This window comes from Artibeus jamaicensis, unplaced genomic scaffold, assembly GCF_021234435.1.
Source record: "Artibeus jamaicensis isolate MK-2021 breed Jamaican fruit bat unplaced genomic scaffold, CSHL_Jam_final scaffold_286, whole genome shotgun sequence".
Lineage (NCBI taxonomy): Eukaryota > Metazoa > Chordata > Mammalia > Chiroptera > Phyllostomidae > Artibeus > Artibeus jamaicensis.
In genome coordinates this window covers 3841166-3865016 of record NW_026522034.1, presented here as the reverse complement: position 1 = coordinate 3865016, position 23851 = coordinate 3841166, and the positions used below count along the sequence as shown (strand labels likewise).

Here is a 23851-nt window from a genome sequence, read left to right as displayed (position 1 = left end):
CAAGAAAAAGAACACTGACTCTGGCCACTGTCTCTGCGGAGTCCTTGTGTTCTCCCGTGTCTGCGTGGGTTTCCTCCCACATCCCAAAGCTGTGTGTGCATGTGAAGTAACCTGGTGCGTCTCCATCGTCCCAGTCTCAGTGAGTGTGGAAGGGACCCTGTCCAGGGTGGGGCCCACCTCGCGCCCTGAGCTGCCGGGAGAGGCTCCAGGATCTCCCTGAGCCCTGAAATTGAACAAATTAGTTGGAAAATCATTCTTACTTGTTTTCATTCATCTTTCTTAAGTGCGTGTATAGCTCACATTTACACCAGTGTTTAATATTAGAAGCATTTGGGGTCTTTATTTAAAAATTTGGTGATTTTTAAAAAGATTTTATTTATATCTAATAAAAAATTGTTGTTTATCTAAAATTCAGATTTCACTGGGTGTCCTGTGTGTTATCTGGCAGTCCTACCCTGGCCATGCCTTTCCACCGAAAGCCTGCATCCCCACTTCTCTATCACACTTCCAGGACCTGAGGCCCTGGACTTCTCTGCTCAGACAAAGTGGTCTGCGCCTGCTTCCAGGGCCTCTGTAAGTCTTTTCACCCTGACCACTCCTCCCCAGGGAGCACTATACCAAGGTACCTGCAATCCTAAGGCCCAACTCAGTTTGAGGGAGGTGGGGCATATGGACAGAGCTTGGGTGTGAGGGCTGGGGTATTTACCTATGTATGCATGGAACCCCTCGTCAGGGGTGGGAACAGAAATAGGACAACTGCAGCCTTGGGGGACTGGTCTATTGCTGGTAAGGGACTCCAAGGAGTCCAGGAATTCTCAATTTGAATTTCGTCTTTAAGTGGTATTAAAGGTATATTCGGTATTAAGGTGCATTTGCCAAGGTAGAAGGATAAAACGTACGGCACAGTTTGTAGGACTGATAACTTTTTAATACTTAGACATGTGATATGCATGCCTCTAAATGGACTCTTGCCCCAGTCCCTGCATATGTTATGGGCAGGCCTGAGATGTGTAAACACAGCAAAAATGAAACAGAAACCATTTCGAGTTGTTGCCTGTGGGGGATGGATGGAGGAAAGGAAAGATGGGGGACAGAAAACTGTAGCACTTTGTTATAAGCCTCTCTGTCAATTTGATTGTTTTATCATTTGCATTCTTTGCTTTGTTATGAATACTACTGAGTCACCAACTCCTCCCTCCAGTCTTCTTGATCCCTAACTCTCACCTCCCTTCTCCCAACTTCTGCATCCCTTGGGGCTGTGCGGCACCCTGCCTGCCTGGGCAGCTCATCCAGAGTTCTTTGCAGCCAGTGTGCCCCAGCCCCAAGCAGGCTGACCACCTCTCTCTCCCGAGAGGTCGCCTTGGGCCAAGATCAGCATGGTCCGAGTCCTGGCCCTCCCCATAGTTGGCAGCCTCTGCTGGAGCTTCTCACCCCACTCTGTCTCCACTGGTGTTCCCATTTGCATCTCCTGATAATCGCTTGTGTTTGGGAACAGCCTGGTGGCCTGCCTGCAGCCTCCTTCTGGTGGCCACTATGCAGCAGTGTGACACGGAAACAGTGCTGCAGCTTGACCTGTTCATGGGAGGCAGGGATCCACTGTGCTGAGGGCTTTCTCCTGTTAGTGACAGTGGGCCTTCCACTGGCTGTGCCCGCCGTCCCCATCCCTGCTCTCTTTATGTCTCAGTCTCTGCCCCACACCTCTCTCTGCCCCATCTCCCTGTTTCTGCCTTTGTCTCTCTGTCTCGGCATTACTCTCCAGTCTCTGCCCACTAACTCAGCTCTGCTCTCTTTATAAGCACAGAGGCCATTGCTACTCTTCCATTCCAGACCCTAGACCCAGCTTCACACATGGGATTAAACTACCCCGTCTCACCCACTAAACCTACACCCCCATTTAATCCTAGCCTTTCAAGCTGACCCCTAACAAATGGCTCTTGGCCCATTCCTGGTGCCCCACAGCTAACAAGGGGACTGGGACCTGACCCTGTAACTCACCCCATTCTAGAACCTTAATTCAAACTCACTCATTCATAGTATATCCCAATCCCACCCTCAGCCTGTGGGAGGCACTGGGGCTGAAACTCAAGATCTATGTGCCCTGGGGGTTTGGTCAAGGTCTGGGTTCCTGGAAATTGTGGGATTGGCCTGGGAAAGGGAAAAAATAACTCTTATGAAATATGCCCCAGTCAGTGCAGCTGCTGCAAACTGTCCCTGGGGACTAGGAGGAGGTCAGGAGAAGGCAGTAAGGATGATGCTAGGAGGGCCCCAGGAATGCCAGCTGGAGGGGCCAGTGAGACGGGGCAGTGCCACTTGGAAGGGAGGGGCTGGAAAGGCCATGGGCTGATAGAGGAAGGCTTGGGGTGGTGGGCAGAGGCTTCCTGCAGGGTGCCCATGGGTCATTTTTCATTCACTCACTCAACAACTATTTATTGAGCATCCACTTAGTAGCTGGCCCTTTGGTAGGCTGGGGGTAGCAGCGAGCAAAACCAAATGCCTGCTCACATGGAGCTCACATTCAAAGTAGGGAGATGGACGAGAAATACTCTCAGAGACACATCAGGGGTAAGTGTTAGGAAGAGGGACAAATATATCAGCAAGAGGGGACAGAGAATTACAAAAGCTATTTATGTAAGGTGGTCAGGGAAATTCTTTCTGGGAGGCTAGCACTGACAAGTCTCCATAGACAGGAGGAAGTAAGCCTTGCAAATACAGGGAGACTGAGTCCACCTTGAGAAAAGAACAAGAGCACTGGCCCCAAGGTGAGGGCAGGTGATGGTGGGCAGGAGGACAAGAGGCCATAAGTAGACAGGATCAGACCACCAAGGTACCTCCTGGTTTACAAAGTCTGAGGAATCCAGATCAGGAGACCTGGGTGATGGGGAGGGGTGTGTGAAGAGGAAGGTGGAGGGTGGCAAAGGGAACAAGGAGTGAGGTGAGGTCAACCTGGGGCCAGGACAGCTCTGCCTGGGCTGGGGCCTCTGAGCTGAGGCTGATGCTGGAGAGAAGGTAGGGTGTGCCCCACCCACAGCCTTATGTGCCCACACAGTAAGCCCCTGCTCACTCCACTGCATATACCCACATGTGTGCACACATCAACAAACACATATGGAAAACCAGCACAGGCTCACATGCATGTGAATAGAAATGATTGTGCATGAACACTTGTATGCATGTAGACTCCTCTTGTAAGTCTAGACATTCATTAGAAATTCTAGAACTTCCGCCAAGATGGAGGCATAGGTGGAAATACCTTGCGTCCTCGTACAACCAAATCTAAAAACAACAAAGTTTTAACAATAATACATGCAACCAAACCACACAGAAAATCGACAATATGGAGTCTGAAAACAATGAAATGCTCAGCTAAACCAGTAAGAGGCGCGAAGCCAGCAGCGGAGCATGTTGGCCAAAAAGATCCCCGACCAGGCGGTGCACAAGCAGCCGAAGGCGCGGACCCCAGATGCGGGCTAGCTACGGGCATACACAGGGAAGAGGTGAAGCTGGCTGTCTGTGGTCGGTCAAGCATGTGCGTGCAGATAAACCAGTGAAGAGGCGAGCATTGAGACTGCACGGTACAGGGCAGCGGGTTCGCACATTGCCACTCAGACAAACAGGCAGGGGCGAGTGGTGGGACTGGGCAAGTGGAGAGGACTGCCATTGCTCCCTCTCTGACCCCGCCCCTACATACAGCATCACAAACCAGCAACCTGGGTGGCCCCGCCCTGGTAAACAACTAAGGTTCCATTCCTCATATGTAACAGGCACAAACAGGTGAAAACATGGCTCAAGAACAACTCAGAGCCCCAGAGTCAATAAATCTAAGCGATGAAGAAATAGCCAAACTTTCAGATGCACAGTTCAAAACACTGGTGATCAGGATGCTCATAGAACTGGTTGATTTTAGCCACAAATTAGAGGAACATATGAAGGCTAAACTAATTGAAATGAATAGTAATGCACAGGAAACCAATAGTAATGGAAAGGAAACTGGGACTCAAATCAAGGGAGTAGACCCAAAGGAAGGAAAAAAATGACCAAACAGAAAAGAATGAAGAAACAAGAATTCAAAAAAATGAGGAGAGGCTTAGGAACCTCCAGGACATCTTTAAACGTTCCAACATTCAAATTATAGGGGTACCAGGAGGGGAAGAGGAACAGTCATGAGTGGAAAACTTATTTGAACAAATAATAAAAGAGAACTTCCATGTTCTGGCAAGGGAAATAGACTTCCAGGAAATCCAGGAAGCTCAGAGAGTACCAAAGAAGTTGGACCCAAGAAGGAACACACCAAGGCACATCATCATTACATTAGCCAAGATTAAAATGAAGGAGAGAATCCTAGAAGCAGCAAGAGCTAGGGGGACAGTCACCTACAAAGGAGTTCCCATCAGACTGTCAGTGGATTTCTCAAAAGAGACCTTACAGGCAAGAAGGGGCTGGAAAGAGGTATTCCAAGTCATGAAAACCAAAGACCTACAACCAAGATTGCTCTATCCAGCAAAACTTTCATTTAGAATGGAAGGACAGATAAAGTGCTTCTCAGATAAGACCAAATTCAAGTTTATCATCACCAAGCCCTTATTATATGAAATGTTAAAGGGACTTATTTAAGAAAAAAGGATAAAAAATATGAACAATGAAAGGACAGCAAACTCACAGTTATCAACAACCACACCTAAAACAAAAGCAAATTAAGAGGACAGCTAGATCAGGAGTGATCCATAGAAATGAAGATCACATGGAGGGTTAGCAACAGGGGAGTGGGAGAAGGAGAAGCGGGGAGAAGGTACAGAAAATAAGTAGCACAGACGGTAGATAGAAAATAGATAGGGGGGAGCGTAAGAATAGTAGGGGAAATACAGAATCTAAAGAACTTGAGACACATGTTCATGAACTAAAGGGGGGAATGGTGGGGGAGGGGTGTGCAGGGTGGAGGGGAAAGGAGGGGGAATAGAACAAATGTAATGGCATAATCAATTAAAAAAAAGAAATTTTAAAATAGAACATTGGGGCTGAAGAACATTAGACCATCTCATTCCACTTCCACACAACACAGAAAACTGAGGCCCAGGAAAGGGAAGGACTTTCTCAAGTCCCATGATTTGGTAGTCTGGGAAGTTCTCAATATTCCCCTCCGCCCCAAAGCGCACACCCACATACATGCATGGTGACGTGCTCTGGCTGAGTTCCTCCTATAACATCATATTCTCAAACGCACTGGCTAACCACTCCCGCCCAGCAGACCTATGGGCTCAACCAAGTCCCTCCAGGAGCTGCTGAGCTTCTTCCCAATTCTCCCAACAAACTGTGTGGAGGGAATGCAGGGCTGGCTCCAAGACCAACCTGCCCTCCTTGGTGTGATGGCAACAGCCCCACAACCACATGACCACACATCTGAGTGCCACTTTGTCTTGTGTCTTGGAGCCCATTTCAGGGTCCATCAGACCATTTTTCTCCAGCTCCTTTTCTGTGTCTTGCTTTCTTTCTCCACCTTCAGATCTAACCCTGGCTGTCAGTGATTCTCTACATTTTTCTCTCTTTTTACCCTCTCTCTCTCCAATTTCTCTGTCTCAGTTTCTCTCCATTTCTCTCTGCTGGCTCTGTCCCTCTTACTCCATTCTCTCTCTCTCTCTCTCTCTCTCTCTCACCTTTCTTTACCTTCCAGGAAACTCTGATGTGGCCTCCAGCAGCACCCTGGTCAGTGGGAGGGGGGCCTCTTTGGGGTGGGGGAGTCAGGTGGAGCAGTAGCAGCTGGAGAGGGATTGGCCACATTGGTGGGAAGGGGGGCAGGAGAAATGGCGGATGAAAGGGCTGATTGGGTATCTTCTGGGAAGGGTTGGCTAGGGAAGGGGAAGCAGGAAAGAAAAGCTCTACAGGGAAGTGAGCATCACCTCCCATTAGTGAGACCAACTGTCCCAGTTTACTCAGGACTGTTGGATTTCATGGCTGGAAGTCTCATATCCCAGAAAACCTCTCAGTCTTAGGCAAGCCTGGACAGCTGGTCACTCTGCCTTGAGCCCCACAGGCACCAGGGCAGAGCTGGCAGGAGGAGGTCCCAAATCTGGTCCCTTCCCCCTGCCCCAATTCTCCCTTTCACTATTGCGGTGCTGCTGAGGACCCAGGGATGGTGGAGGGTCTCCATTGATGATCTGAGGACAAGCAAAGAATCCATATACTCAACAAGGTCCCCATCTCAAGGCCAGAGCCCTGCTGGGGGTGGGGGTTGGCAGCCCACAGGGAGCTCCTGAGCTGGGAGGAGGAAGGGGAGCTAACCTTCAGCTTGTTTCTTCCCCTGCTTGCATTATCTCCTGTGGAATGGGCTTCTCAGGAAGAACTTTCAGCAGGTGAGAGTAGACGGGCTGCCTAGGAGGTAATAAGTACCCCCTTGGAGTTGTGCAGAACCATCCCTTGGGCTCAGCATAGAGTGGCCTTACGTGTAATGCTGTGAGGTGCCACCTCTGGCTGTTCTTAGCTGGGGCCCACTGGGCCCTGGTGGCCCCTGTCCTATTGCCCTTCCTGGTGGAGGTAGGGTACGGCTGTGGGCTCAGGGAGCAGTGAGGTCTGGACGGACGGGGAAGAGCTGTAAGTGATCCATGTGTGCAGACTCAGTCCTGCCTGGCTGGGCAGGCCCCTCTCCACCTCCTGCCCTCAGGCCCCCATGGCTGTTCTGCAGTGGGGATTCCCAGAGCAGCAGTCCCTACCTGTAAAATGAGGATGTGGAGAAGGTGGCCTCTAAAGTGCTTTCATTTCTGGCATCTGATGCCCATCCAATTTGCTCATCTGTTGAGTCAAGAGACATTTTTTTGAGCATCGTCTCTGTGCTGCAATTAACAACTGCAAGGACCAAATGTCTGCCTTCTATGGGCTTCCTCACTCATAGCGGGGCCTCACATTAAATACCCAGGTCTCTGCTGAGTGAGTTAACGGAGGAAACCTCTGAGAGGAAGTCAGAGTCCAAAAAAAGCAACCAAACAGGGAAAAAATGCAACTTGAAGGAAACAGACATGGCAGATAGAAACTTAAAAAATAGTAATATGCCCTGGCTGGCATAGCTCAGTGGATTGAGTGCGGGCCTGCAAACCACACGATCACGGTTTGATTCCCAGTCAGGGCACATGCCTGGGTTGCAGGCCAGTTCCCAGCAGGGGACCCACAAGAGGCAACCATACATTGATGTTTCTCTCCTTCCCTTCCTCTCTAAAGATAAATAAATAAAATCTTTTAAAAAATAGTAATATAAGGGCTATTATTATCCTCAGAAAAGTAAAATATTAATAAAATAAGAATGGAATGCATTTGATTTCATTTTTAAATTAACTCTACTTACTATGCAATATATTTTAAAGAAAATATTCAGCAAATAAAAAGGAATCTTTGACATTTAAAATTTATAAAGCAGAAATCAAAAAGTCTACTAGAAGAGTAGAATAATAATATTGAGGAGGTCTCCTGGGTAAGGAAAAAAGGAAAACCTCAGGGACCAAGCACAGAATCAATTGTCAGAGAGCTGGGAACCCCTCAATGCCAGGACTGTGAGCAACATTAAAGCAATGACATTAACAGCAGGGCCCCCCTTAGAATCCTGGGGGAAAAAAGTCTCCAACTGTAATTCTATACCCAGTCAGGCTGTCAGTCCAGACTCATGACAGAATGAAGAGTTCTAGACATGCAAGATCTTAAAACATGTATGTCCCAGGCACCTTTTCTGAAAATTCTTAGAGGATGTTGTGTATAGATATGAACAGAAGCAACTCCACCTCTGTGTCCAGGATTTCACTTCATTTTTAAGTTTCATCCTGGACCTTTGTCTTTAGCAAGCACATCAAAGCCCTCTAGTTGATGGTCTGTGTTCCTTAAAATGTAGCCATAATTATTTGCATTAGTAACAACCAGAATGGCATGACAGCCGAGATAAGTATCAGGCTGGTAAGAGTGTCAGTTATAAAGCATCATCTATCACAAGACCACCCGGAGGGTCGGCCCCAGTGCTGCTGCATCCTTCGTCCCCGTGTCCCGTCAGTCATTAGGACCCGAGTCACACCGTAGGGAAGGGGGGTCACAGGGGTCTGTAGAGGAGGGTAAGCTGTGCAGGACTGTTGGGTCGTTCGTCTCTTCCACTCAGACCCAGTTGTTCCATAAGTAAATCACCCTATAAAAGTCTGGTATATTCTATGGGGTTGCCAGCTTCATCCTTCTGTGTGAAGGCACCTTCTCATCACAGTGGCCAGCACACCTGTGTTTCACTGTTGGACAGATGTGTTTGGCCAAAATGAGTAAACTAAGGAAGGGATGACTTGGGATCCAGGAAGCAAGAGACCCACCCCAAGAGGTGACAGAAAGTGTGAGTAACGGAGATGGCCATTTCTACGAGCCTGTAGCACAGCAGACCTCTAAAGAAACCAAACTGGGCCTTGGCTGGTGTGGCTCAGTGGACTGAGCACTGGCTGGAAAGGTCGCCATTCAGCTCCCAGTCAGGGCACGTGCCTGGGTTGCGGGCCAGGTCCCCGGTTGCGAATGCGAGAGAGGCAACTGATGTTTCTCTCCCTTTCTCCCTCTTTTCCTGCTCTTTCTAAAAAGAAATAAGTAAAATCTTTTTAAAAACAAACAAACATGTGTACCACAAGAATTGAAAAAAAAAATTAGTGGATCAGAAGGCTCAGAGAGAGATTTCTTCCAGAAAATCACACTAATGGAGGACTTTGTGTGTTTACCTATGTTCAGAAGAGATTCTTCCAACTAGAGGAGAGTTGGGAATTGACTTAGTGATAGGTATTAAACATACACGCATGCATACACACACACACACACACACACACACAAACACAGAGCATTGACAGTGTGGGTCAGTTGGTTGGGTGTCATTCCATAAAGCAAATGGTTGCTGATTCGATTCCCAGCTGAGGCTCGTGCCTAGGGTGCGGGTTCAGTCCTGTTCAGGGTGCATGCAAGAGACAAGCAGTCAATGTCTCTCTCTCTCATATCGATGTTTCTCTTCCTCTCTTTCTCCCTCCCTTCCCCTCTCTCTAAGAATAAATAAATTATCTTTAAAAACAACAACAACACACACACACATACGCCTAGAAAAAGACACCTTAGTAAGTCCAGGGAAAACAAGAGCTGTCAAAACAGATGATAGTAAGATCTCTGAGAAAAAACAGATAGGTCTGGGAGAGTAATTAATCAGGGAGCCTACTATATAGCCTTGGTGATATCAGAAGGGATGCACTGACGTGAAATGGAAGCCTGAAATGCCAGAAGGAACCAGCCAGGGCAGAGGGTCTGGGGTCAGAGAAGGGTCTCTGCATTCTGCAGCCCCGGTGTGCTTTAGAGAAGGTTTGGGTGGAGATTGTGAGCTCCTCAGAGCACCTGGGAGGTGGCATGGCCTTGTGTGGGTGAGGTGGTAGGTGAGGCGGTACAGAAGCACTGTGATGCCCCTCCACTAGGAAGCCCTCTGTGACTGGCACTAAAGTCGATTTATTAAGCTCTGGATGTGTGTGCTTCCAGCTTCCAATTTGGTTGGCCCACCAAATTTAGGACTTTTCCTAAATCTTCTAGCACAGTGATGATGATGCCAGACAGGGCTCCCCCTGCAGTGGGAGAGAACTTAGTTAGACTCTAAAAGCATCATCAGCATCAGACCAGAGTGTTGATTTGTGGCCAGAGAATGAGAATGTGATGAGCTGGGATGGGGGGCTTTCAGCCAAAGACGATACCTGTTTGTCCTTGGTCCTGACAAGAGGGTAAGTTGAGTCATGAGTAGAATTCAGCCAGGTCTGTAGACAAAAAAACCCAGGAAGCTTGAGGAAGGAAAACAAGCAGACTTGCGCTGTGGAGTGCAAAACTCTCTCATCTAGAAAGTTTTCAGGGGCCCCTGCCCTTTCAGCTCACCTTCCCGCTCTCTGGCTTGGGGCCCCTGTCTCCTCCTCATTCCTCCTCCCCTGGGACGTCCTGTTTGGGGGAAAGGGTCAGATATCCTCACACTAAAGGTGTGTGCCCCTTCCACACATACCTTTACATGTTGGCACAGTGAAGCTCAGGGGCCATGGCTGCCCCCACAGACACACAGCACCCACGGTGGGGTTCCAGACACTGCGGGACGCCACAGAGGGAATATTCCAGAAGGAGTGAAGTTCCTCAGCCTCACCTCTGCCTTCCAGGCAGACAGGCCAGGTGATGGAGCCACCTCTGTGAGCCTGGGTGTCTGAGTCGCAGCAAAGGAACCGAAGCCCAGCTGCTTCTCCTCCCAAGCTTCCTGCTACTGGGTAGAAGCTGAGTCACCGCCCTGTCTGCCTCCCTGACCCCACCCGCCCACCCAGTGCAGTGGGGAGAAAGGGCTAGAGCCTTGGGACCTCCCTGGATAACAGCATGTGTTTAGGGCAGCACAGCTGCAGAGCCAGCAGGACTGCCACGGGGGGAAGGGTGTGTTTTCTTACAAAAACAGGCCTAACATTTTGGCTTCCCACTGAAGCCTTGGACCTGGCGAGCGTTTCATACACTTTGGCTTTCCTAGCTCTTCGCTGAGACACACCCTCCACCCAGACAGACACATTAACAAAGAGATTCATACTCCTACACACAAACAGACATGTGCCCAAATACACACACAAACTCACACACAATCCCACACCCACAGCCACACCCATGCACACTCACACTCATCCGCACACGAAGACGTGGTGCCCGCACGTACGTACCCACATCCATACACACACATCATCACTCTTACAGCCCTAGCTTAGAAAGCGCTCCCCCCTCTTTTTCTTCTTGTCTGAAGTGAGGTTAGAAGTCTCTCACCTTCCCTGAGATTCAATTTCTTACCCTTCCCACCATAAAAACCCTTCTGCTGCATCCTTTCTTGGGTCCTGTCCAGCTAGTGCTGTGCCTTTAAGGAAGTTGAAGCTGCTAAAAGTGAGTGAGAGAGAGAGAGAGAGAGAAATAGCCAAAAAAATTTGGCATCTTCCCCCTCAAGTTTCTGGTGTCACTTATGAAACACAGGTCCTCGTTGCTGGAGAAAAGCAGTTGTTTTGCTGGAAGAAGGCGCGCAGGCTGCCTGGGCTCCATTCCTGCAGCCGCTCAGCAGCTGGGCCCTTCACCCTGTCGGGGAAGGGCGCCGGCTCGGGGTGCAGGGACCAGGCTACCCCTTCCTCCAGCAGCTTCCTCTTCTCTTGGGAGCCCTTGGCTCTGCAGACTGTCCAGGGCTAACTTCAGCCTTTGTTGCTTTCTGGTTCCATCTTAGGAGAGGCTCTGCTTGACTAAGAAAGAGTACTTTGAAGGTAAGCCAAAGGGAGGAGGGCTTCAAGGGCCAGCAGGAGAAGAGGGAAGCCTGTTAGGCCCAGGGGCCCCCTGGACACTTTCCTGTTGGTTCGGGGTGCTTGGGACAATTCCTTGTTTGAAACTGTCCAGGGGGCATCTGCCCCTCCAACAACCGCAGCCCTGGAAATTTCAGCAGCATTTGGGTTGAGCCTCTGGCCTCGCCCAAGCCAGCTGAGAGGTCCTGGTGGGGTTTATTTAGGCAGCTGCCTGGTGTAGTTTGAACAGAACAGGCCACAGGGGTGATTCTGTAGAAAGGGTCTGGTGTCTGCTGTGGTCAGGGCCGGCAGGAGCAGGAGGGGAGGGGGGGTGGATGGGGGTGGTGTACACCGTACAAGGGGCCTTGTCTGGGCCAGGGCAAAGCATACCTATGGGGGGCTCCGGTGGGAGGGACTGTGGCCAGGATGTGGGACGGCAGGAGGGAAGTTCCGCAGAGTGCTGGGGGAGGGGGCGCCTGGAAAACAGATTTCAAGTCATAAAGTCAGCTAGGAGCTGGCCGAGGAGGGGAGAGCTCTCCACTCAGAGGAGGAGCTGCGGTTCTCATCCATCCTGTCTTCATCTCTCCTGGCTGCGTGACCTCGGGCAAGTCCTGGCCCTTCCTTGGGCCTCAGTTTTCCGTTCTGTAGAATAGGGGTGGTGGGCTAAGTGGTGCTGGGTCTTAGCTGGCTTATGTAGGACAGGGCTCTCATGGGGAAGAGCTCTGGGTTGGGGTCCTGACTGGGATGACTGCCTCCCACGGGTCCTTGGAGTCACCTCGATGGCATGTCTTTCTCTGCAGGAGGTAGGATGCAGGAGCTGTGTCTGCTGTGCTGGGCGGTCCTCCTGGGTCTGGGGCAGGCCTGTCCTGAGCCCTGCGACTGTGGGGAGAAGTACGGCTTCCAGATAGCTGACTGTGCCTACCGCGACCTGGAGGCTGTGCCTCCCGGCTTCCCAGCTAACGTGACCACACTGAGCCTGTCAGCCAACCGGCTATCCAGTTTGCCAGAGGGCGCCTTCAGGGAGGTGCCCCTGCTGCAGTCACTGTGGCTGGCACACAACGAGATCCGCACAGTGGCCGCCGGCGCTCTGGCCTCTCTGGGCCATCTCAAGAGCCTAGACCTCAGCCACAACCTCATCTCTGACTTTGCCTGGAGAGACCTGCACAACCTCAGTGCCCTCCAGTTACTCAAGATGGACAGCAACGAGCTGACCTTCATCCCCCGAGATGCCTTCAGCAGCCTTGGTGCCCTGCGCTCGCTGCAGCTCAACCACAACCGCTTGCACACACTGGCCGAGGGCACCTTTGCACCACTCACCGCACTGTCCCACCTGCAGATCAACGACAACCCTTTCGACTGTACCTGTGGCATCATGTGGTTCAAGACGTGGGCGCTGACCACAGCCGTATCCATCCCAGAGCAGGACAACATCACCTGTACTTCGCCCCATGTGCTGAAGGGTACACCGCTGAACCGCCTGCTGCCGCTGCCTTGCTCAGCACCCCTCGTGCAACTCACCTACCAGCCCAGCCAGGATGGCGCTGAGCTGCGGCCTGGCTTCGTGCTGGCACTCCACTGTGACGTAGAGGGTCAGCCGGCCCCCCAGCTTCACTGGCACATCCAGACACCCAGTGGCACAGTGGAGATCACTAGCCCCAATGTGGGTACTGATGGGCGTGCCCTGCCTGGTGCCCTGGCAGCCAGCAGCCAGCCGCGCTTCCAGGCCTTTGCTAACGGCAGCCTGCTCATCCCTGACTTTGGCAAGCTGGAGGAAGGCACCTACAGCTGTCTGGCTACCAATGAGCTGGGCAGTGCAGAAAGCTCGGTAAATGTGGCACTGGCTACACCAGGCGAGGGGGGTGAGGATATGCTGGGGCGCAGGTTCCATGGCAAAGCAGCTGAGGGTAAGGGCTGCTATACGGTCGACAACGAGGTGCAGCCGTCAGGTCCCGAGGACAATGTGGTCATCATCTACCTCAGCCGAACTGGGGGCCCAGAGGTGGCGGTAGCAGGAGAAGGGGTCTCTGGGCAGCAGACCCCAGACCTGCTCCTGGTGGGCCAGAGCCTCCTCCTCCTCTTCTTCACCTCCTTCTAGCCCTGCCCCAACCCAGCTGGGCTGGAGCAGCCCCAGGGCCTCCCTGACTCCTCCCCCTGACTCTGTGGATATCCCCACTGAGGTCTGGAGTTGGCAGCTCCCAAGGCCTGCATGGAGGACATCACATCTTCCTACCTCTCCTTCTCATCTTTTCTGGAACACTTGCCACCTCAGCTTTTAGATTTGGTCAAAGCTAGTAACTAAGAGAATCTGACCCCATAACTCACACGGCCCATGCTCCCCTGTGGGGGCAGCATGCCAACAGGATATTGCCCTAACCAACCGGGCAAAGCCTCAGTGATGGGACTTCAGGGATGGGGACTGATGCAGGTAGGGCACGGGGGAAAGAAATGGGATGGAGGGGCAGTGGCTGGTGTGGCTCTGAGGCTCCCAGGGCCCTGCTTGAGCTCTCGATACCCATTGGCACTCTCTGATGACTTGGAGTCTTTGGAGTCTCTGCCCTCACCTCAGACAGGACTGGAGGATCCAGGATGGCCTTCCTCTCCTCACTCTTCCTCTCTCAGCCTGTGGCCCTTCCCCCTGGATACTTGTCCTTCCTTTCTTTCCAGATACGTGTCTGTAGCCTGCCCCTCGGAATAGGCCAGCCAGAGAAATAAATAGCATTTCTGGTGCTCTCCTGTGTCTGCCTGGAGTTTTGTCTGTTCTAGAAGCTTCTGTGGTGGTAGGACCAAGTCCGGACAGGTAACACAGCCAGCCTGCCTGTCCACGTGGGATGGGGCTTGTGAGATGCACATGGACCATGTGGCAGGTATGTTGCACGGCTGGGCCTCTCCCCAAACTAGCCACAGGACAAATGGGGGCACTAGCCTGACAACCATTACAGAGGGTTCCCTGGGACCCTGAGTAATGTTTATGCCAGTGGGGGTCTGAGGAGGCATTGTAGAAAAGAGGGGAAAGAAAGGGTCTGGCTTGTGGCTCCTCTTCCTGGTCCATGGAAGAGATGTTAGGGAATGTGGATAGAAGGGCAGACAGGCAAGGTACGAGGGAGGGGTGGGAGGAGGGGGGAAACCAAAGGGACCCAGGGAAATCGAGAATAAGAGACCATATCTGAGAGAGAAGCCAAAGGAAATGGATGTACTTCCTCCCACCTTTTCAGGAAGAGGAAATGACATTCTTGGAGGAAAGTCTTCTGTAGGAGTCTTCCCCCACAGAGCAGATGGACCAGTAACTGACTTGGCAGAGGGGTGGGATGAGGGCCCGGCAGCAGCCTGCGGGTCTCTTAGGACAGGGAACAGGTAGATGGGGTCCAGACCTGGGGGCTGTAGAACCCCATATATGTACTGGGTCAGATATGTCTCCCCTCCACCTCCATCCCTGTCCCTTTCCAAATTGAAGGGTGCTACACATAGGACACCTTGTGAGAGAGGGTCTGTCACCTCTGCCCAGAGCCCCCAGGACTGCTGAGCCCAGCAAAATGGAGGCAGGGAGACCAAGGAGCCCGAGGTCACCCCTGTGAGCCTGGGAGGCTAGCCCCCTCTCGGCTCCACTTGGTCCCCACTCTGCACTGCCCCAGCCCCTCATCAGCCCGAAGCTCCCACGGAGCAGATGTCAACAGCAGCACGTGTCAACCAGGAGGAGGGCTGCCTCTGTGGTAGAAAGCAGCAAGAGGGAGCGGAGCCCGTGTGCTGTGCCACCTTTAGTAAGTCACTGCCCATCTCTGGACTTTAGTTTCCTTAGAAAGCAAAAGACAGGGTAGGACTTGGTGATGCTTAAGGGCCCAGTGGGCTCTGATTCGCTAAGGCTTGACAACCCTAACCTGACTTGGACCCCTGATGTCTCTGGCTCCATTCTCAGTTGGGCAGCCCTGGCTTCTTGGAGTGGGATGTGAGATTCAGACGCAAGTCAGGGGCACCTGGGAAACAGCTGTGTTCGGAATGAACTACCTACTCCACTGCTTACATTTTATTAAGTTGATTTTAGAGAAAGAAATATTGATTTGTTCCACTTACTTATGCATTCATTGGTTGATTCTTGCATGTTCTCTGACCAGGGATCAAACCCACCTATTGGCATATTGGGATATCACCCTAACAAACTGAGCTACCTGGCCAGGGTGCTATTCCCCTGCTTTAAAGTCATCCATGGTCCCCATTGCCCTGGGGTAAAGCTCTGGATCCCCCAGCCAGCCAGCCAGCCAGCCAGCCAGCCAGCCAGCCACAGCCACCCAGACTGGCTCTCTCACGTCGCCCACCGTTCCCAGCCTCTGATGGAACTACTAATTAATTGTTCTCTAAATACTCTGTAATGTGCTCTGCACCTTTACTCATGCTGTTCCCTTGGTCTGGACACAATTCCCCTGTTCACTACTTGGCTAAGTTAGCCTTCAAGACTCCACTAAGGTACCACCTCCTCCAGAAAACCTTCCTGGATGCCCTGCCCCCCTGATTCCCATGTGGACTATGCCCCCACCTCTGGCTCACACAGCCCTGGGTGTCCAGTGTCCCAGCCTGATCACACTCTATTGTGACCACCTCCTTATGAAGGACCGAGAACCTGCCATTATCCCTGTGATCCTGACAGTCACCAACATATGGCCAGGAAGACATCTTTCACAGGCTGCAGTGGGATCAGGGGCTGCCCTCCTCACAGACAGCCTCAAAGCTGGGTTCCAGTCCCCCCGGCCTGGCTCCTGGCTTCGTGCGTTTTTGGCTGTAGTTGTGGTGCGGGAACATGGAGCAGGGTTGGCCTCCACTAACGGAGCAGACATTTTTGAGGTCCCACTGACCTCGATCTATGCAGTGGCCACATGTCCTCACCCTCTGTAACCCCGGCCCCACAGTGGACCCCACGCCCTCACCAGCACAGCCTCCCACCCCCACCAGTCCCTAGCAGGGACTGGAACCCTCAAGGCTGCCCTTCTCCTCTGCATCCTCCGGCTGCTCCCATCAGGACAGCTCCCTCACTGCGTGCCCCCCACTTCCACTCTTTGATTCATATTCTTCCTCTATCTTCCTGAAATCTCTCCTGCTCCCCAAGTCCTGCCCATTCTTGAAGACCCAGAATAAGTCCTACTTCTAAACCCAATGCCAACACAGCTCGAGGGTAGCACCACAGGATCCCCAGCCTCTGACCACACAAAAGGATGTGACCACGGGTGTCTTCTCTGCCCCCCGCCCAGGGGGGTCCCAGCCCAGCGTGTGACTAGAATATCTCACCCCCACCCAAACCCTAAAAACCCCATGTGAGCAGTTTCCCCCATGTGACCCTCCCCTAACGAGGACTATTTCTCAAGGGCAAGTTTATTACAGGGAGCACACTAGCCTCTTTCATAATATCTAAAGGCACAAAAATATTAGGCTCTCAAGTGTGGGCAGCTCAGTGTGGGGGCTGGTGTGAGCTATGACTTTGTTGCCAGTAGGAGCCCACTGGTTTCCTCCTGGGCTTCCTGCAGGCCACCGGACCCCAGAGAGGAGAGGACGAAGCTGCAGAAGAAAGGTGGTCAGGTCAAGGCTGAGTGGGGTCGAGCTCTGTGAACGTGAGGCAGTCCCAGCTCGAATCACCACCCCAGGTCAGCAGAAGGCTTCAGTAAGGCCCCAGAGGCTGGCAGCAGGGTCACCCTGGGGAGGGTCCTAGATGTAGTTTTCTGGTTCCACTGGCTCCTGGACCAATGCCTAAACCACCAATTGCCTTCTTCAGCTTTTGCTGGCTTCCCAGGCCAAGGGGGCAGACTAGAGCCCTAGTAAAGCTCGGAGTGTAGACGGACCTCCACTCAAGCACAGTGACCTCCAGCCTCGGGGGCTGGTCACTGGGATCTTGACTCCAGTACCTGCTGGCAGATCTGACGCTAAGCAGAGAGGCTACCATGGCTGGGGTGATGCTGGGAGAGCTGTAGAAGAAATGGGCCGGGAAGAGGGGAAGCACCTGCCTAGCCAAGAATGCTAGTGCCTTGGTGTTCCCCACCCTCAGGGCTGGATGCCATTGGCCTGGGCACTGGACAGGGCCCTCTTCCGGAAGGCCTGCAGGGCCGGGTTGCGCAGCAGTGTGTAGGCCAGACCCCAGCGGGCCCTGCCTTGGCGGGCTCTGGGCCCTGTTCCCTTGGCCATGAGGTCCTTGGTCTGCAGCAACTGTATCCCTAAGAAGGGGGAGACCTTCTGTGAGTCACTCAGCAAACCCAGCCAAGCCCCACCCCAGGACACAGACCGGAGTCCAGTCTGAAAACCCCCTGTGCATGGGCAGGAGGATGGTGAGACTGGAGTCTGGGTGTCAGAAGCATGGGGCCGAGAGGAGTGTTTGCAAAGGCTCAGGATGCCATCCTGCAAGTGGCAGACAGAGGGGGAGACGGAGCTCAGCGAAGGGGACTGAAGGCAGGGTTGGGACATGGGTCTGAAGCCAGCTTAGTGTCCCCCCCTCTACTACATAGCTCCCAGATGGTAGGGAAGGGGGAGGGGAGGGAGAGGACATGCTGCCTGAGAGGGAGAGGTGGAAGGTGGCCCAGGATGGGGCGGGCAACAGAACCCCTTAGCAAGATGGTCACCTCGTTCTTTGTGTGACAGGGTGTGTGTGTGCATGCACGTGCACTGAGAGAGTGTGCCCTTGTGTGTGCACGCACATGCACACATATGTGATGGAAAAAATTATTGAAATGGACCAGGAAAATTCTCACTTCTTCTCTCTGACAGGCAGCCCTGGGACAGGAATGAGCATTTTCCTGGCACTCGGGGTTGGGGAGGGGTGCATCCCTCCTTCCTGGGAGAAGCTGGGTGGGCTCAATTCTCCCATTTCCAGTGGGAAGACGCACCTTCTTCTGCCCCAAGAATGAGGCCATCCTGGGGAACCATGCGGGGCTGGGGCTTCTGTGTTCGCAGGAGCAGGGCACAGAAGGCTATCATGGCTGGATGTGACTGGTTGACCTCAATCTTCAAGAAGTTGCAGTATGTGTGGTAGCCTGGGGTGGATGGGGGACAGTGGCTCTCAGGGAGGAGGGCACGGGCAGTATGTAACACACCCACGGGGGGGGCCCTGCACACCCCGGCACATGCACTGCACACGGCCCACCACACACACCATCATGGTTGTTCCAGACACCCCCCGTGAACAGACTTGAACACAGACCAGGTCAGAACAGACCCTCCCTTACTACTTGGGCAGCCTGAGCAACCCCCACCATGGTCCCTGCCCTGTGACCTTACCAGGGTCAAGAGTGGCAGCTCTAGGTGGTAGCAGGCTGAAATCCATCTGGCCAAGGTGGACAGCATTGTAGAGGGCAGAGAGGACCACTCGCCAGACAGCCACCACGGCACCGACCAGCACGTTGATGGGGAATAGCAGGAAGGTGGCTGCGTAGAGCGCACAGCTAGGGCCGGGGAGAAGAACAGCTGAGACCGGTCCTCGCACACACAGCCCCTTCCTCGGGGTCAGAAGCTGGATGAGGTCAGACTTAGACGGCCACAGCTGCTGTGTATTTATCGAATACCTAATATTTATTAAGTACCCTTATATGCACCCCACCCTAGTCCAACTCTCAACCCAGCTGGCCCTCCCCACCAGCCTGGGAGACAGGCCGTGCTACTTCTTCCTATGGAAGGAACATGGAGGCCCAGAGAAACTGGGTGACTTAGCTAAGCTGTCTAGCTAGCCAGCGGCAAAGCCAGGGTTTAAGTCCAGTATCACCTCATCTTTCTATGAGCCAGCGTCTCCCACCTCCCTCCTCTGGATCCCTTGTCCACTGACTCTGAGGCCTCCCACAGCCTTGCCATCTAAAAGAGAAATAACGTTTATGTCAACCTCCTTCTTGCAAAGAGAGAGGTGAATGGTGCTGAGGGCACAGAGGATCCAGGGGACAGTACTGCTTATCCCCCAAACGGGAGAGGCTCACGGGGGGGACTCCGGCCCTGTGGCAGGTAGACAGAGAGGTATGGGGGGCAGGCTGGGCCCCGCCCCTTCTCTGTGGGTAAGACAAGCTCTCTCTTCGCTACCCGTTGGGCTGCCTGAGAGGAACGGGAGAGACAGCAGTGGAGGAAGAGGGCACAACTAGAGACAGCGAAGGAGGAGAGGCTCGAGGGCCCGAGAGAGCCCAAGCCCGGGAGCTGCCTCACTGGTTGGTCAGCTCTGGCCGTCCGTGGCGAGTCTTCAGAAAGACCCAATGGGCTGCCATGTTCTGCAGTGTCACAGCCAGGGCCAAGGTCAGCCAGAAGGGCCTGCAGGTGGGGTAGGAGGGTGTCACTGTGAGTGGTCTTCTGGGAAGGGGTCCCAGGGCCCTCAGCCCCTTGCCTATCTCACCAAAAGGATGCCAGTGATCGGAGGAGCAGCAGGTTCCTGCCGTGGAACACAGGCATGCACACCAGGAAGGCTAGGACCACGATCGCCAGGAAGAAGATGACCTGCTGCACCAGGAGCCCTGCCGAGACGGGGGAGGGTGGGGGGCAAACCTCAGCCCCGCAGGACCCAGACCACCCTGACGCTCCCAGGAACCCAAAGGCTTTGGAATCAGGCAGACCCGGTTTCAGATCCCTGCTCTGCCACTGCCTACCTGTGCCACCTTGAGCAAGTTACTGTACCTCTCTGAGCCTCGGTTTCTTCCTCTGTAAAATGGGGGGAATGCCCCCAGCACAGAGGGCTGTTGCAGGGACCCAATGAGATCATGCCTGTGGCAACTGTTTGAAAACCACCAGGTGCTTTGTAAAGGTTATTCTCCCCAAATTGTTCCTGACTCCTTGGGGACCAGAGTGCATTCCTACTGGCTGGAGTCTGGAATATGGTAGGGGCCCAACAGTTTTCTGCTAATTCTGGAATTGGGAGGTACAAAGTCTACCACCATGAGGAGTTATGACTTCCAGTGCTAGTAATTTCTCTACTTCTGACCATCCTCCTCCCGTCCCCTGGGTGCAGGGTGAGAACGGAGAGAACCAGCAGGGAGAGAAAGCAGGCCCTGGCTTTTGCAGCACTGGCCCCAGCCCCTCACATTTTGGAGGGCTTTAGTCATTACAGCGCCCAAGGGGAGGATCAGAAATTTAGGAGCGGGAAGGGTCCTGGGAATTAATCTAGTCCAACCCCACCAAAGCAGGACCCCCTTTGCAGCCCCCATCCATGGCCCTGGAACCCTGCTTGCATACCCCTGTGACATGGGTCTCAGTACCTCCTGAGACAGCCCATGATGGCACAGCTCCACTCACACAAGCAGGAATGTGTCTAATTGAACTTCCCACCTTCCGGCCCTGGGCTCACTCCCTGTGTGAACAACTGTGGCACCCAGGGGTGAGGGACAGCCTTTTTCCAAGGGCTCCTGTCTCCCCCACCCCCCATCTGAGTGAGCTTTGTGAATGCAGGGAAGACCAGGTGGGTCCCTCTTCTTGCTCTGTCCCATATCCTGCCCCAGCAGAGGCAGACACCCAGGGGTGCTCAAGGCCCGCTGAGCACTCCCTGCACCCTCACTGGGGTCCGCGTCTGGGGCCGGCCAAGGCCCAGGAGGGTGGGCTGGGGGGCTCACCGAGACAGGTGAAAGCAGTCTGGTAGGCGCTGAAGTTCATCCAACAGAATATGGCCTGGCGGGAGGGGTAGGGGCTCTGAGGTCGAGGGCCCAGGGCCAGGGCAGCCCCTCGGTGTAGAGCTCGCAGGTTGACCCTGGGATGAGGGCGAGGAAGGCAGAGGTCTCAGGGAGCACATGCACTCCCAGGCTGATGACAACCTAAGGAAAGGGAAGCCCAGGGCCACGGGAGCCCAGTGCAGGCTACTAATCCAGCCTGGGAGGTCAGGGAAAGCGTCCTAGAAGAGGTGCGTTCTCAGAAGTGCCTTCAAGGATGAATAAGAGTAAGCTGGTGGGGTGGGGATCAAGGGAGACCAATTCAGGCAGAAGGCTCAACGTGAGCCAGGTCAGAGAAGTGAGAAGCAACAGAAGCGATGGAAAGTGACTCGCAGCTTGGCCACCAGGGTAGGAGGCAAGGTTCCCCATCCATGGCCATGGACCCTGCTTGCATACCCGGCATGACAGGGAACTCATCACCTCATGAGAAAGCCCATCATGGCACAGCCCCCCTCACATTAGCTGGAATGTGCATGTACAGAATCCCTCAAGGCAGAGGCCTAAGGGCCTTGAATGCCAGCCTAAGTAGGGCTAACCCCATGGGGAAAGATCCCCCGGCAGGACCTGTGAGGCCTGATAAATGCTCAGGGCATGGGAACCAGTTCTCTGACACTGCTAAGTGCCTGGGCCGCCCCTCCCACCCACCCTTCTCCCAGTTAGAACTTTCTCTGCCGCCCGCACTTCCTCAGTGCTCCTCTCAGGCGCCGTGATAACAATCTCTTCAGTGCCCCAGCCAGACTGCCTCCCTGCCCAGTCACCAGGGCGGGCTCGCGGAGCCACTGTGCCCTGCGCACAAACCGCTGGTGCCTGTAGCCACCTTCCTCCCTCAGCTCCCTCCTCTTCTCCCACTGCCGGGTAGAAGGCCAGCTTTCTCAGGGCTCTTCCCTGTCAAATCCAGCCCGCCCCTGGGGACCCCTCTCAGGGGTGAACTCCACACTCCAGCCCCGACTCAGTCATGCCCTAGGTCAGGCCCGCAGCTGAAATACCCACCTTCTCTGCCCACCACAGGACGGCTGGGCTCAGTGACAGCCCGGGCCTACAGACACCCTCCCTCCCTCCCTCCAGCACCAGGGCTTTCCCCACAGGCCGTGGTCAGGGTCCTGCAGGCCCATAGACTCCGGCCTCCTCCCCAGGTCAGAGCCTGCCACTAACCTGTGTGTCACCAGTGAGCGGATCAGCACGAGGAAGGTGAGTGAGCAAGACAGGACCAAGGCTGAGATGTAGCAAACTAGAGGGTGAAGAGGGAGCAAAGTGGGAGACCAGGCCTGCAAGGTCTCCTGGGAACCTCCAAACTGCCATCAGGCTGTGCTGGGGTGAGAGGTACCCCTGCCCCACACCCCGCTCTGGGTAGAAGCCTCTCGCCACACTCCCCGTTCTCAGACCCGGTGTAAGTTGATGCCCGCAGCTGGTCCTGTACTGCCAGATGACATGGGGTAGCCAAGACGGGAGAGGCCACCTCTGAGGCTGCAGACTTGGCTCTCACCCAGGTCTTGCTGCCTCCATTGCTGTGAGACCCAACCTGGCATCTGCCTCCAGCCCGTGCTCCCTGATTGTGCAGCCTTTCAGGGGTCATTTCATCTGCCAGCCTCTCCTTGCTCATGTCGGGCACACTGCTGTGCTGCCCGTGCTCCACACGGGGGAAGCCATAAAACCCCATCTAGGCCTGTATCAGTCACCTCTGAACGGGGCACAGAGGATGCGAGTGCTTTTCGGGGTGGCCTGAGTCCATCAGAATGAGGGGGAGTGACCGCTGCTACCCGTCTACTCCAGCTCCCTGTCCACGAGCCATGAGCAAAGATCTAGAGTTTGCTCTCCCACCAGCAGCTGGGAGAGAATGCGTGGCGTGTTGTGAGCAAGCCTGGTATTTAAACACAGCAGGGGTGAAGGCTGCACCCCTTTCACCCTACCTGTACACCCAGCACTGCCCTGCACCCTCACAGCAGCCCCACAGGAGACACACGGGAAGACAAGGAGGCAAGGAAGAAGCTGAGACCCCGAGAGAGGGCCTGGCCTGCCGGCCCCACACTCGGAAGTGATAGTGCCAGACATGCAACCATTTCCGAGCAGACCCAGAAAGAGCCCAGGGTGGCTGCACCCTGATTTCAGCTAGCCCAAGAAAGTATTTCTGGTTTCTGTGTCCCCACCAGAGCAGGGGTGGCCGGGCAACAAATGCACCTGAAATCGGGGAGCACTAGTTCCACATAGTCACAGGGGCTAGAGAAGTGGGCTGGGCACTAGCCACAAGTTAGAATCACTTGGAGAGGTTAAAATCTCCATGGCCCAGACCGCACCCACACCAATTAAACCAGAAGTTCTGGGTGTGGGACCCAGGCCTTAGCCTTTGTAAAAGCGACCCTGGTGATTCTGATGTGCAGCCAGCACTGAGAACCAGTGTACTGGGGGCTTTCAAAAGGCAGAGCCCTGATGGCTTATTTCAACCAGCAATTTATTGAAATCAATCAACCAGTTGACGTGCTTAGAGTGCCTGCTGCAGTGGTTCTCAAACAAAAGTAAGCCCTAGGCTTACATCAGAATCACCAGGGCCCCATCCTCAGTGTCTGTGAAGTCAGGTTTGGGGCTTGAGCTTTGGGATTTTCAACATTACCAGGTAATTATTAGGTGAACGACTGTTTCAGAAACCTGAGTCCCCTGCCTGTCCTGGGCTCACTCCTCCAGGGGCAGGAGGTGGTACTTTTCTGCAAAGTAAAGCTGAGCATGCACAGCTTTGCCCTTTCCATCTGCCTGTCAGGAGCCAGCTCAGCACCAGCAAAGGTTCATTCAGACCATTTCTGCCAGAAGATGGAGAGCCTGCCTGCTGAGCCCGCCCAGGGCCCAGGGCCCAGTGCCTGGCCTTTGATGTCCACTTACCTCCTGCTCGTCTTTCTTTTCATTTGGTTTCAAACTTGGGTCCCTCCTAACCCTAGTGCC

The 23851-nt window shown here is 53.8% G+C and overlaps 2 protein-coding genes across 15 annotated transcripts in view; one reads left to right on the top strand and one right to left on the bottom strand.

Annotated features, from left to right (window-relative positions):
• The first annotated feature begins 10968 nt into the window (after positions 1-10968).
• On the top strand, positions 10969-14006 carry ISLR (immunoglobulin superfamily containing leucine rich repeat). 2 transcript variants are annotated; one of them, XM_037134559.2, is made up of 2 exons: positions 10969-11273; positions 12089-14006. In XM_037134559.2, the coding sequence occupies exon 2, from the start codon at positions 12097-12099 to the stop codon at positions 13381-13383; it is 1287 nt and encodes a 428-aa protein (XP_036990454.1). In that variant the 5' UTR covers positions 10969-11273; positions 12089-12096; the 3' UTR covers positions 13384-14006. The 2 variants fall into 2 exon arrangements, with proteins under 2 accessions (XP_036990454.1, XP_053512749.1); XM_053656774.1 differs by lacking the exon at positions 10969-11273 and adding an exon at positions 11829-11892.
• A 2607-nt stretch (positions 14007-16613) lies between these two features.
• Positions 16614-23851, bottom strand: part of STRA6 (signaling receptor and transporter of retinol STRA6) — a 40211-nt gene continuing 32973 nt past the window's right edge. For all 13 annotated transcript variants that reach the window (XM_037134546.2, XM_037134542.2, XM_037134544.2 and 10 more), the window contains 7 exons: positions 22076-22151; positions 20831-20964; positions 19624-19741; positions 19440-19541; positions 18534-18697; positions 18143-18289; positions 16614-17476 (listed from right to left, as the gene is read on the bottom strand). In XM_037134546.2, coding sequence (XP_036990441.2) covers positions 17307-17476; positions 18143-18289; positions 18534-18697; positions 19440-19541; positions 19624-19741; positions 20831-20964; positions 22076-22151 — 911 coding nt within the window. In that variant the 3' untranslated portion in view covers positions 16614-17306. The remainder of the gene's footprint in view (positions 17477-18142; positions 18290-18533; positions 18698-19439; positions 19542-19623; positions 19742-20830; positions 20965-22075; positions 22152-23851) is intronic.

What these genes read in the sequence shown, in the direction of transcription:
- ISLR (XM_037134559.2), top strand. Translation starts at nt 12,097, where the DNA reads ATGCAGGAGCTGTGTCTGCTGTGCTGGGCGGTCCTCCTGGGTCTGGGG.